A 12866-nucleotide genomic window follows, 5' to 3' on the forward strand; every position below is an offset into this window, starting at 1 on the left:
CCACTTCATAAGGAAGCCTCGGGTCTCCCTTGCCAGCAATCACCGTTCCCCAACTGTAGACAAATTCCCGATTTCCTCCCACCAATTGCCTGTCAATTCCTGTTCCCACTGGTCTCCAACTGCAATCCCCTTCAACCTAAGTTTCGTTCCCAGCTGTTGGATAGGTAATGGATCTAGCTGGGGCGCCAGGAGAAACTGTGCAGGATCCCGGTCTCCTCAAATCTGCTGTTTCTTCAGGGTTTGCACACTGTTTCCCTCTCCTGCCTCCAGCTAAAATCGGAATCCAAATGTCTAAACTGCACAGAATTAGAAATAGTTGCCCGAAACGAGCCAAGATAATTTTTCTAGCATTTCTACAGAGCAACGATCACTGCCATGGATAACGGTGACTACACTTAAAGTGAAGTACAAAATGCTTTGGACGCCTTGAGATTGAGAATTATGCTGCACAAATGCAGCAATCAAAAATGCAGCACAAGCCAGGAATAACAATGGACAGGAAATTCTCTCCATGAAAGGAAGACAGCTACTATGCAAAGTTTATTTATTTGTGTCACAAGCAGGCTCACATTAACACTGCAATGAAGTTGCTGTGAAAATCCTCTAGTTGCCACACTCCAGTGCCTATTCAGGTACACTGAGGGAGAGTTTAGCATGGCCAATACACCTAACCAGCACATCTTTCGGATTGTGGGAGGAAACTGGAGTGCTCGGAGGACGCAGGGAAAACGTGCAAGCTCTGCACAGACAGTGACCCAAGATGGGAAACAAAACCCAGGCCCCTGGCACTGAGGTAGCAGTGCTAACCACTGTGCCACCCTTCAGTGTTCTCTGAAGGTAAACTAAGGAAGGCGTTTTGATGGCAAAAAGAAAGTTAATACAATGAGCAATAAACCCGTATGAAAGCAGTGCTCAACATGAAGGTAGAGAGATATGCAATAAGCCAACAGAACAGGAGAAAGTCGAAGCATGAACAATTTACAGACTGCTAGACAATTTCCTTGGATATGGAGGGGCTGATATTGCGTTACGCACATATACAAAAGATAGCACATAGCAAGTACGGTGTGAAGTAACAAAATGCAGACAAATATCCAGAGGCTGTAGGCATAATATTTTTGTTTTAGTCAAAGAAAGGGGCTGGTTAAAAGTATCACAATTTTCTGAAGCCGACAGGAGAGACGTGACCTGACTTTAAATTGCTGCAACTTTTTAAACTCTTGTCCCCAGTTACTGTACGTGACAACATTCCAATATACGTTCAAGTAATTTCCAGCACAAACCCAGAACAGAATAAACAGCACAAGTCATTAAATTACTTGCTGGAATCAGCTCCAAAGGGACTATTGGCAAACCACGTCTGTGCTTTGTATTTGGTGGCAGGGTATTCTTTTAAATGAAAGTAATGAATAAATAGCAGCCAACAATCCAGGAGGGAAATATGTGCACAGCAACTTTATAAATATATAATAGTTCTGAAGCAAAATAATAACTAATACACCAAATGGCTCCAATAAGATGGTTATAAAAAAATACAATAAGCTTTAATCTTTACTAAGGGACATTTGATTCCTGGACTGAGTCAAGTGAGCTGTTCTCAGCTTTGACAACAGGTGGGAGACACTACATGGGACCTCAACATTCCTGAGCATTGGGGAAGAGGGGCAAAAATCAACCAAGGGCTTTAGCTTTCAGGTGGCATACGCTAGGAAGTGAACTTTGGGTCAAGGCAGGAATGCATTTGGCTGAATTGCCCTCTGAGATCCAACATCTTTTTAATAATCATTGTCAGTCATTGTATAAAGTACAGGAGGACATGGGCACCTGTGGAACTGCACCCTATTCCAGAGACGGCACCTTGGGATGAGGAATGAAAACTTGAAACAAAAATCCATGCTCTGTTTTCAAAAGATATTATTTGTGCTGATTTAAGAAACTTTGGCTTCTCGAGGACAGATAGGGGAAAGGAGTCTCATTTCAATATTTAGTCTCAAACTTCACTTGCAATTTATAAAATCGAGTAATACATCTTTTACCAACTCTCACAGCTGCCAAATTGGTCCTTAAAACAGTTAACAAAATAAAGACAATTATCCTGAGTACTGCTGAAAAAGAAGTCACACTACTGAAGCTTTTCATCTTGCATTCATCTGGTTAGCCCCGAAGAAATTTTCAACATCCCTGCAACATGTATCGTGGGATATTTCTAGCGATTCTGACCCGATGAATACAAGATGAAAAACTTTGACAGCATGTCCCTTTCATTCCGCAATACTACCAAGCAGCTCTGATTATTTTGATAAAAATATCAAAGAGTTACAGGGAACGATCAAGGAATTTAGTTTTGAAAAAACAGGTGCACAAAAATGAATGGTGGTTTATTAGTGACTATGAAGTTGTCAGATCATCAAAGTAATACACTCTTAATCTATGCAAAGTGACCTCATAATTTAACTCTGAGGTCAGGTAGCAATCTGTGCCACACCCTCTCCAAGGCCACCTTGTTAAGGTGTGATGTCCAGAACTGAATGCAAATGGAGTAGAATAGGGTGTTATATAACTAACTATATTACTTCACATTTTTATACATTATACTGCAGTGCGATGATGTGTCTGTTCTACTGGTCAACATCCATAGATTTGAGCAAAGAAAAAGCTGTCATCACAAGACTTATTTCCTCCTTCTGCATCATCACTGGATATGCTTGATGAAGAGTTTGAGAAACAGGAGCGGGGTGGACCATTTGGTCCCTCAGGCCCGCTCAATAAGAAGATGGCTGACCTTTATCTCTATTATTCCTACCTGCACCATCTTCAATTCCATGAGTAGTCAAAAACCCTGCTGATTACAGCCTCAGGGATGATCAATGTTCCCCAATACAGCATCTGAGTCCTGGCCTCAACTCCAATTTCACTGATGTCTCTCTGTAAAGAAATACACCCTAGCATCTTTCGTAAACTTTAACCACTAAGGATCCTAATTCTTCACAATGCTGTGTCCTATCATACTCCTACATGCGGATATTTGAAATTACTGTTCTAGATCCACCTCCACTGTCCCATTACGTCACTCAAATTCTTCTCTGCTGAACATCTCATTTCAAAGGTAGAAAAGTCCAGCACATTTAGTTACTCTTTCCAATTCTTCTCCCCTATGTCAGAGTTCAGTCTCATTGCTCTCATCTGCAATGATTCTTTGGCAAGGAACTTAGGCACAGGAGGAGACTATTCAGGATCTCAAACCTATTCAGGCATTCACTGAGTCATGGATGTTCCATACCCTCAATACCCTCATCACTTTACATCACATGGGTAAAGTGACGAGTGATTTACCCATCACGAAAGTTCTATTTGTCGCAGCATCTAAGGCCTTTTAAGGGGAAAGAGAATCCACACTTCTGTTACCCATGTGTGAAGAAGTACATCCTTATTTTGCTCCAGGTTGGCCTGGGTCTAATTTTAAGAATGTGCCCTCTCATTCTTTATCCATCCTCCTGAGGAAATAGTTCCACTGCATCTACCTTATCGAATTCTTTATAGTCCAAATATGAACACAATACTCTGGAAGGAGATCTGATCTTGGCTCTACATCACTGTAATATAACTTCCTCCCCTCCCTTTGTAATCTAGAATCACTCCAAGAACCAAGACCGAATGCAGCATGCCAACTTCAGTCTGACTAGGACATGATACAGATTCTGAATGAATTCTAAGGATTTACACTCAAAATATAGGTGTTATAAAGTACAATTTCAAATCACCATTCATTTCTGTGAAGCACACCTATGGAAGTGGGTGAATTAAAATTCAACATCATTAATAAGAGTAATTTGAAATGAGCTTACCTATGGCTTCTATAGCTTCTGTAGGAGCTACTATGACTAGAGTGACCTCTGCTGTGCCTACGCCGGCTTCGACTTCTGCTGTAACTGCGTGACCTGAAATAAATCACCTTATAGCATGAATGGCTTCAAATCACACAACTGAGAACATTTTAGGTTTTATAATTCTGCAGTCTCGGCTTCATATTTGACAAAAATACTGTTTAAGACTTGGGCCCATTGTTAGGAATCCTCCCATGTTCTGAAGGGGGCAGGGGGATGTCAGGAGTTAGGAGTGTGGGGAGACCCATGAGGGGTTTGGTCACGGAATTTAAAATTCTCATGTAGATGTTAGAAGAGATTTTATTTCTTCTAACTTTTTGAGTAACTAGTTGTGTAACCCTTGTGGAACCATCCAAAAGTAGCTATTTAAATTGCTTTGTTGGATGGTTCACAGTGTGGTGCAATTGTCCAGGGAAAAATAGTGCTTCTGGATATTTAGGAGCTCTGAGAGGGAACCCCCAGCACACTGTTGAGTACCACTGAAATCTTGCACGCTGGGCAGCCCACAAGTTTCAACCCAAAGTGATGACACTGGGCAGGCTGTCTCTATTTAAAGTTGATAAGGCACTAGGACTGGATGAGATGCACCTAAGGATACTGAGGGAAGCAAGGGTGGAAATTGCAGAGACAATGTCCATAATTGCCCAGTTTTTCTTAGACTCGGAGGTGGTGCCAGAGGACTGGGAATTTCAGACTGTCTGAAAAAATGGTGTGGCACAGTGGTTAGCACTGCTACCTCACAGCTCCAGGGACTTGGATTTGATTCCCAGCTTGGGTCAATTTGCTGTCTGAGTTGGTTTTCTCTGGGTATGCCAGTTTCCAAAGTCTGAAAGGTGAGCCAGCTGGGTGCATTAACCATCTAAATTCTCCCTCAGTGTACCCAAACAGGCACTGGAATGTGGCAACTCAGGGATTTTCACAGTAACGTCATTGCAGTGTGAATGTAAGACTACTTGTGAGACTAATAAATAGACTTTAAATCCAGCACTGGTCTCCCTGACTACTCAAAGATAACAGGATATCAACTTGTACTGAAATTCACTTTCCAATTCTGCAGCTATTCATCAAATTTATTAAAGTTTTATTGTATAATGATGCATTCTTTCTCACTATTAGCTGTATTCCAAATTTGTTGTTGTCCACAAATCTTGAAACGTTACTTCTAACTTCTGTGCCACATTCATAATTTAAATGATGATCAACTATGGTCCCAGTGCCAGGCTGTGAAATACTTTTTCCTAACTTTTGCCAGTGAGTAGCTAACCTTAATGCCGACTTTCTGTTTCTATTCCATCATCACCTTGCTTTCCATTTTATTACTGGTCACCTGACTCCACTTGCTCTGATCTTAATTGTGCAGCTTTTAATGTTGTTAAAATCTTTGCTTTTCTGTGTAGAGTCCCTGCTATCAGGATGAATTTAATCACAACTATTACAGCACATAAGCAGCACTCGACCCACTGAGTGGGATTTTCCAGTCTTGGAGTGAGCGAGGCTGGAAAATCCTGCCTGAGGTTAATGGACTTTTCCACGGTCTGCCCTCCTCGCCCACTATAATTCCCATGGTGGGCGGGAAGGGACAATTCCGCTTTTGTCTGCTGGCTCTCCGAAGGAGCAATTAACCCAGTGGTGCTACCCCATCTTCTCCTCGCAGCACTGGTGCTGCTGGACCTGCTCAGTTTCTCCACTTTCTCACACAACTCCTTTACTTTTTTAATCAGTGCCCCTTCTAATAAAATAAAGGATATTGAATGCTTTGTAACCCATTCTCTCAATCTGTCCTGCCACCTTCAACGATTCAAACACATTTACACCCAAGTCCCTCAGCTCCTTTAGAATTGTATCCTTTGTTTTTAAGTCTGTGCTCTTCTTACCAAAATTAATCACTTCATACCTCTCTGCCTTAAATTTCACCTGCCACATGTCAGCTCATTCCACCTATGTCCTTTTGAAGGACCTTTTCTGTTAGTTGATTAGCTAATCCAAGTTAGTTAATAAATCTGTGTCGGGTTTCCTTAATTAACCCACAGTGACACAGCAGTTGGCACTGTTGCCTCACAGCACCAGAGACCGGGTTCGATTCCCGATTTAGGTCACTGTCTGTGTGGAGTTTGCACGTTCTCCCCGCATGTGCATAGGTTTCCTCCCACAGTCTGAAAGACGTACTGGTTAGGTGCATTGACCCAAACAGGCACTGGAATGTGGCAGCAAGGGGGATTTACCGTAACTTCATTGTAGTGTTAAAGCAAGCCTACACATGACTAATAAATAAACTTTAAAACTTTTTCTCAAGTGTTCTCCCCTGAAGTTAAGTTGACTGGCCTGTATTTCCCAGGGTTATCATAGAATCCCAACAGTGTATGGGGCAGCCATTCGAATCTGCACCAACAATTCTACCTAGGGCTCTATCCCAGTAACCTCTCATATTTAACCTGCTAATCCACCTAACCTATGCATTCATGGAAACTAAGGGGACACGGCAAGAACATGCAAACTTCACATAGACAATGACCCAAGCCGAGATTAGAGCCCGGATCCTGCCGCTGTGAGGCATCAGTGCTAACCACTGTGCTCCTATTGTGGAGATAGGGAAAATGAGACCGCTGGAAATGCACAAGGAGGTTAGTCAGCATCTTCAGAAGTTAATGAGGGGGATGTGAATGTGACTAAATGAGAAGGTGTCCCTCAAAATGTTAGCTCTTTCTCTTGCAGGTGCTGCGTGACTTGATGTGTATTTCTAGCCTTTTCTTTCTTCATTTCCGTCCTTTATGGTGTAGATTATTGGGATAGTTCCCATCCCCAGGAAACTGAATGACTAAATAGCACCCAAAGGTGCGCCACTGGAGCATTTTAAAATGACAGTATTCATATCTTTGTACTCAGCAATATTTAATAGTTGGAAGACTTTTTAAAAATTAAGTCAGCACAGTGGACATGGTTTGCCCTTGCAAGGATGCCCAAATCCTGTAGCCAACTGTGAATGAGCAATCTGTATGGCATAGCCAAGATACCAGCTGTCAAATATTGGGGCTTTCAGTGCCCGTGGAGCATTGAACTTTCTTTCACCGGAATGGGGGGGGGGGGGGGGGGGGGGTGTGGAGGGTTGTTCTCAAATTTATAAAGCTGGATCAAAGACAGGCAGGAAAATGGAAACATTTGTATTTATATGGTGTTTTACCACATCTATCGAAATCATCCCAGCTTGTTATAGGAAATTACAACATTAGTGTGCTACTTTGTGCAAGGGATCACCACAGAAGGGAGAAGACGCTATTATTGAAAGGTAAACAATATAATCAGTTTTTTGCAAGTTAAAGGCCAGTTAATAAAAATGACAATCTTTGATCCAATCTCTGCACAGGCCATACCTACCTGTAAGAAGAACTGTAGCTTCTTGAGCGACTCCTTGACCTACTGGTTGACCGGGATCTTGTGTGGGAATGTGTTCTGTCTCTTGAACTGGATCTGTAATGGCCACGTGAGGAACTCCGACTGCGAGACCTGCTATTGCTATCTCTGGACGGCGAGTCTTCTTCACTCGAGGTTTCTTGGTTTCTCTGCCTTTGGTTCATCCTTGCTGTTCGCCGAACTTCGTCAAAGAGAGAGCCCGGCTTGACTTTATTTTTGCTTTTAATTTCTATTTTCAGTCCCTGGGGTTTGTTATCGGATTCAGTAGCCTCTACTTTAACCTCCGTATTAACGATGGGGCTGGCTGTTGGCACACTGGGTAATACTTTCAGAGGTTTCCATTTGTTACTATCCGTTAACTCATTTTCTGCCCTTGTACCGCTTTCTGTCGCGCTCCCATTGATGTCGGTTCCTGGGAGTGTCTCAGCGCTGTTCGCCTCTTTCTTATTCTGCCCAGCTTTCTCTGCTGAGGTGTCGTTTTCTGACTTGATGCCTGAGCTTTTTGCTCCTTTGGAACCTCCAGCCTCAGAAACAGATGCTTCTTTGTCGCTGCCTTTCTGCATTGCCGAGGCGGAAGTGGACTTCTCCGGGGTAGTGTTCTTAGGGTTTTGGCTCGGGGGCTTGGGTTTATCTGCCGTCCCCGCTGGCTTTGCTACTGCGGCTTCAGCCTTGGCCAAATCACTCTTCTTCTGTTTTGGTGACGTCTCTACTTCCCGTTTGAGACCAGAGGCACTTGCCGGTGATTCATGCAGTGCTGCATTCTCTTTGCCTGGGTGGCTGGCTTTCACTGAAGCTGCACAATTTACGGCACTGTTTTCAGCCTCGTGCCTCCCCACGCTGGGTAGTGTGTTCCTGACCTTAGATTTCACATCGCTTGCACTGGGCCCGTCAGTTTTTGTCTCTTCTTCCTCTTCTTCCCCAAACTCCAGAGGCGGCTGCCAATGGAATTTCTCTTTTGTTTTTGGAACCTTTTTGGATTTTTTCTTCTCAGTTTTCTTTTTGAACTTCGTACTCTTTGACTTAGACTTTTTCTTATTCTTAACTTTGTGCTTCACCTTCTTCTTTCGCCTCTTCTCATTTTCCCTCGCCGAATCAGAAGAACTGCTGGCAACAGAGGACCTTCTGGCTGATGGGTGCCTGCTGCTCACTTCTGAACTGGACGATACAGAAGACTTGGCGCTGTACACCTCGGGTCTTGAATTTGGCCTTCGACTTGACGTCTTCCCTTCAATCTCACCGCCATCAGATTTCTGCACCACTTCTCCTTCCTCTGAGGTGGATCCAGATTGCACTTTGCTGCTTTTACTCTGTTCCGTTTCAGACTCAGTCTCAGATTTCAACCTTGCTTTCTTGTGAGCTTTCTTTGCAGTTTCCTCGTCTTTGCTGTGAGACCCCGTAGAGGATTTCCTTTCGGACAATTTGTTCCTTGTAGATTTCTTCCTTGGTCGTTGTAAACGATCACTGGATGAGGTATGCTTCACATTTGAATGTTCCTTAGTTGAAATTTTGCTAGGACGTTCACATTTTCCCTCTACTTTTTTGCTACTGTGGTTTTTTTTGAGAGATTCTGTCTGAGAGTTTGACACATTATGTCTTTTTAATTCAGTTTTGCCCTTGTCTCTCTCATATTCAATTGAGTCACTTTCGCTGGAACAGTGTGAAGACGGCAAACTACGCTCCTTCTCATATTTCTTTCCAGTGGCACGTTCTTTGTTTGTATGGTTGGCTGCAGAGATTGCTTGCTGATCTTTACTGTGTTTGTTAGAAACAGAATTCTTTTTTCGAATTTTGCCATACTTCTCTTCACTGCTGGCCACACACAGTTCCACAGATTTATTTGAATGACTGGATGACTTGGAGTAGGAGGATTCATCGTAGGGGGATTTAGTTGGCGAACGTGACCTTGAACTAGACCGGCTCCTTGATCTGGAATACGACAGACTTCTTGACCTGGAACTAAACCCTCTGCTCCTTGAGCTCTTTTGATAGTCTGAGGTTGAACTTCGATCGCTTTCACGATCAGAGTTGTAATGGCGTCTGGTATCTGAACTGCGGTGCTGTTTCCGTAAAGAAGGAGACAGGTCATCCTCCCTTGAGCATTTGGAATCTCTACTGCTCAACGTAGGTGTTGTTTCACTTAGTTTTGCTTGGGCTTCCTGGATCCGAACATAAGAGGGCTTCCATGGTTTTTGGCCTGGTCTCCACCTTGAAGGTGGAGGACTCTCACTTAGAGGAACTGCAGGAACAGTTTCAACCGTAGCAGGGAGTGTTACATTTTTTTCATTTTCCTTGGCAGCTACCCTTGAAGTATCAAGTTTTGTTTGATTCAGATTTTCAAAGTGTGTTCTGGTACTCCGCCTCCTTTCGTGCCTGGATTTTGAGCTAGATCTGGATGTGGATCTACTTCTGGATGAGATAGAGCTTGAACTACACCTGGACCTAGACCTAGATCGCGATCGTGATCTGGACCTTGACCTGGTCCTAGACCTTGATCTGGACCTAGACCTTCCTTTGGATCGAGACCTAGACTTTGATCTCGAATAGGACCGAGAAACTGTACTGGCTGAAGAAGATAGATGACTAGAAGAATCAGACCACACACTTTCTGATGAGCGTCTTGAAGAAGCTGACGACAGAGATTTCTTCTCATGCTCAAGAGAAGACTTTGTCTTGCAGCTTAGCGAGCGTGCAGATTCTGGAGCTACAGAGGTCTCCTTTGTCTTGTGTTTGTGCACTTTATGCCTTCTGGAATGCTTCAGCTTCTTGGATTTTTTCTTAGTTTTGACTTTCCTCCTTTCCTTCTTGGGTCTCTTGTAGCGGCTGGATTTCCGTCTGCTGCGGTCATCTGAGTAATAACCATCATGTGACCAGGACCGTGACCATGGTGAAGCAGATCTGTCACTCCACCGACGTGACTCTGACTTCAGCCTGAAGAAGAAAAAATACAGAAGTTTAATTAGAGGGTCAATCTGGAGTCAATAAAGATAAAATTCCATCTCTCATTACTTAATTCTTCGTACAGAGCATTGTTACTTAAGAACACCACTATCTGGAGGTTCCTCTCCAAGCCACTTACCATCCTGACTTGGAAATGTATCCCCATTCCATCACAGTCACTGAGCCAAAATGCTGGAACTTCCTCCCTAACACAGGAATTGCAGCGATTCAAGGCAGCAGCTCACCACCATCCTCTCAAGGGCAATTAGGGATGGGCAATAGATACTGTGTAGCCAGTGATGCCCCCATCATATGAACGAATAAATTAAAGTTACATTCCCCAACAAATATGAAAAAATGGTTATTCACCAAGAACACAAGCGTGTAATTTTCCCCTCAGCTGTACTGAGAGATTCTAGGTGTAACTCGTTTCCATTGTCTTACTTATTCCGAATTTGTAAATTGGACAAATGCTGTTTGTAATTCTCCAAATTCAGAATGTGATTTAATTAAAATTCAACATAATGATAATTATATTTTTGTGTAGGAAATAGAACCAGGAGCAGGCATATGGTCTCTTGGGCCTACTCCTGAATGATAAAGTGGCAACGTGGTTAGCACTGCTGTCTCAGCGCCAGGGACCCACATTCAATTCCTGCCTTCAGTCAGTGTGTGCAGAATCTGCACGTTCGCCCCGTGCCTGCATGGGATTCCTCCCACAGTCCGAAAGATGTGCTGGTCAGGTGCATTGGCCATACTAAATTCTCCCTCAGTGTATCCGAACAGGCACCAGAGTGTGGCAACTCAGATTTTCACAGTAACTTCATTGCAGCGTAATGTAAACCTACTTGTGGCTAATAATTTAGTAAGGACCATTCAATGGTATCATAGATGATCTACTGTCTCAACTTCACTTTTCTGTCCATTCCCTATGTTACACTATTCCCTTGGTGCTCGGTTCTCTAAAGAACATTTTAGGAGCTAATAGAGTAAAATTATATGCATAAAGGATGCATAACTGAAGCATGTCCACCGTAGCAAAAGCAGAATACTACAATAAAATCAAAGTACTGCAGATGCTGGAAATCTGAAATAACAACAAACGCTGGAAAAAAAACTCAGCAGGTCTGGCAGCATCTGTGGAGAGAAAAACAGTTAACGTTCTGAGTCCATAGGACCCTTCCACAAAACCATATGTTTTTTTTAAGTCTCATCTTATAGAGAGTTCATACTTGTCTCCTTTAGTCCATTTCTCTAAGCTGGCAGCGCGATACGTTCTAACACGCTGCATTTCTTCCTTCCAATGAGGTGGTGTTTCACTGCTTTCCTCGTCCAGTTCTGATTCGGAGTGTGATCTAGACTTCGAAGGAGTGCGATAGCGCTAACCCAGAAAAAAGAATAAAAAGTTACAAAAAAATAAATTTCTCAACCTTTTTGCCTGGAAGGACAATTGGATATTAGAATTTGACACCCCCCCAACCCTCTACTCTTTTCTAATTTCTTCACCTGCTATCCTACTCATCTGGGTCCACACCGCAAACTTCATAGATGCTTAACAGTATAGAAGATGGCCATTCATTCCATTATGTCCATCAAAAGTTCTGACTACACTAATTTCATTTTCCAGAGCTTGGCCCTTAGCCCTACAGCAGTACAAGTGAACATCTAAACACTTTTTAAATGTTACAAGAGTTTTTGACTCACCCACCCTTTCAGGCAACGAGTTCCAGACTTCTGGCACACTCTGGGTGAAAAGGTTTCTCCTGAACCCCGTCCAAAGTTTTTTAGGCTAGGTGGACTGGCCATGCTAAATTGTCCCTTTGTGTCCAAAGATGTGTAGGTTAGGGGGTTACCGAAGTAAATAGATGGGGTAATAGGGATAGGGTAGGAGGCGGGCCTGGGCGAGATGATGAGTTTGTGTAGACTTGATAGACGAATGGTCTCTTTCTGCACTGTAGAGAGTCTATAATAAACAAAACTCCCCTCTAATCCTATCAACTGCGTTAAATAAGCCCCCTGATTATTGATCCCTCTATTCATGGAACTAATTCATTTCCTAGTTTCCTTTCTTTCATTTGAAGAACTCAACACATATTGGCGCACAACTGCAGATAATCCTACAACACCCCATATAAACTAAGAGTACTAGTGAGTTTGAGGATTGGCAGCATTTCCATTGCCTGGAGGGAGGCAATGCTGCTTTTGTTCTTGGCTATGTATAGGGAGGAGTAATTCACAACACAAGAACCTTGGCTGATTCTCCCCATTTTAAGGTCAAGCCCACCTCCAACTGCCTTTTTATCAAGGCAGCTGAGGCCAGCTAAATGCAGCATACACTGAAGATTAACCTTGAGACCTTCATCCCAACCAGGGCTTAGTGTGCTGCATCACTCAGGGATCACCAAAGACAACCATGCCTTTTAACACTGGGTATCAGACACAGGAAAGCAACCTATCAACTTAAGACTCTCATGGCTAATTCTACTTAAGTAGCATTCCACTTAAGTTACATTTCCACTTGCCTGATAAAGGGTGACCTTTCACCCAACGGTGACATTACAATTATCCAGGTCCAGGGAAATTAGGTTTGGAAGAGCGATGGTAATAGGATTTGTGGTGATACAACTAAAGTTTAAC

The 12866-nt window shown here is 43.1% G+C and overlaps 1 protein-coding gene across 5 annotated transcripts in view; it reads right to left on the reverse strand.

Moving 5' to 3' along the window:
• nktr (natural killer cell triggering receptor) overlaps window positions 1-12866 on the reverse strand; it is a 236414-nt gene that overhangs the window by 10290 nt on the left and 213258 nt on the right. For all 5 annotated transcript variants that reach the window (XM_080213518.1, XM_080213511.1, XM_080213493.1 and 2 more), the window contains 3 exons: window positions 11462-11610; window positions 7257-10220; window positions 3846-3938 (listed from right to left, as the gene is read on the reverse strand). In XM_080213518.1, coding sequence (XP_080069644.1) covers window positions 3846-3938; window positions 7257-10220; window positions 11462-11610 — 3206 coding nt within the window. The remainder of the gene's footprint in view (window positions 1-3845; window positions 3939-7256; window positions 10221-11461; window positions 11611-12866) is intronic.

This window comes from Carcharhinus amblyrhynchos, chromosome 2, assembly GCF_965287045.1.
Source record: "Carcharhinus amblyrhynchos chromosome 2, sCarAmb.v2.hapA, whole genome shotgun sequence".
Classification (NCBI taxonomy): domain Eukaryota; kingdom Metazoa; phylum Chordata; class Chondrichthyes; order Carcharhiniformes; family Carcharhinidae; genus Carcharhinus; species Carcharhinus amblyrhynchos.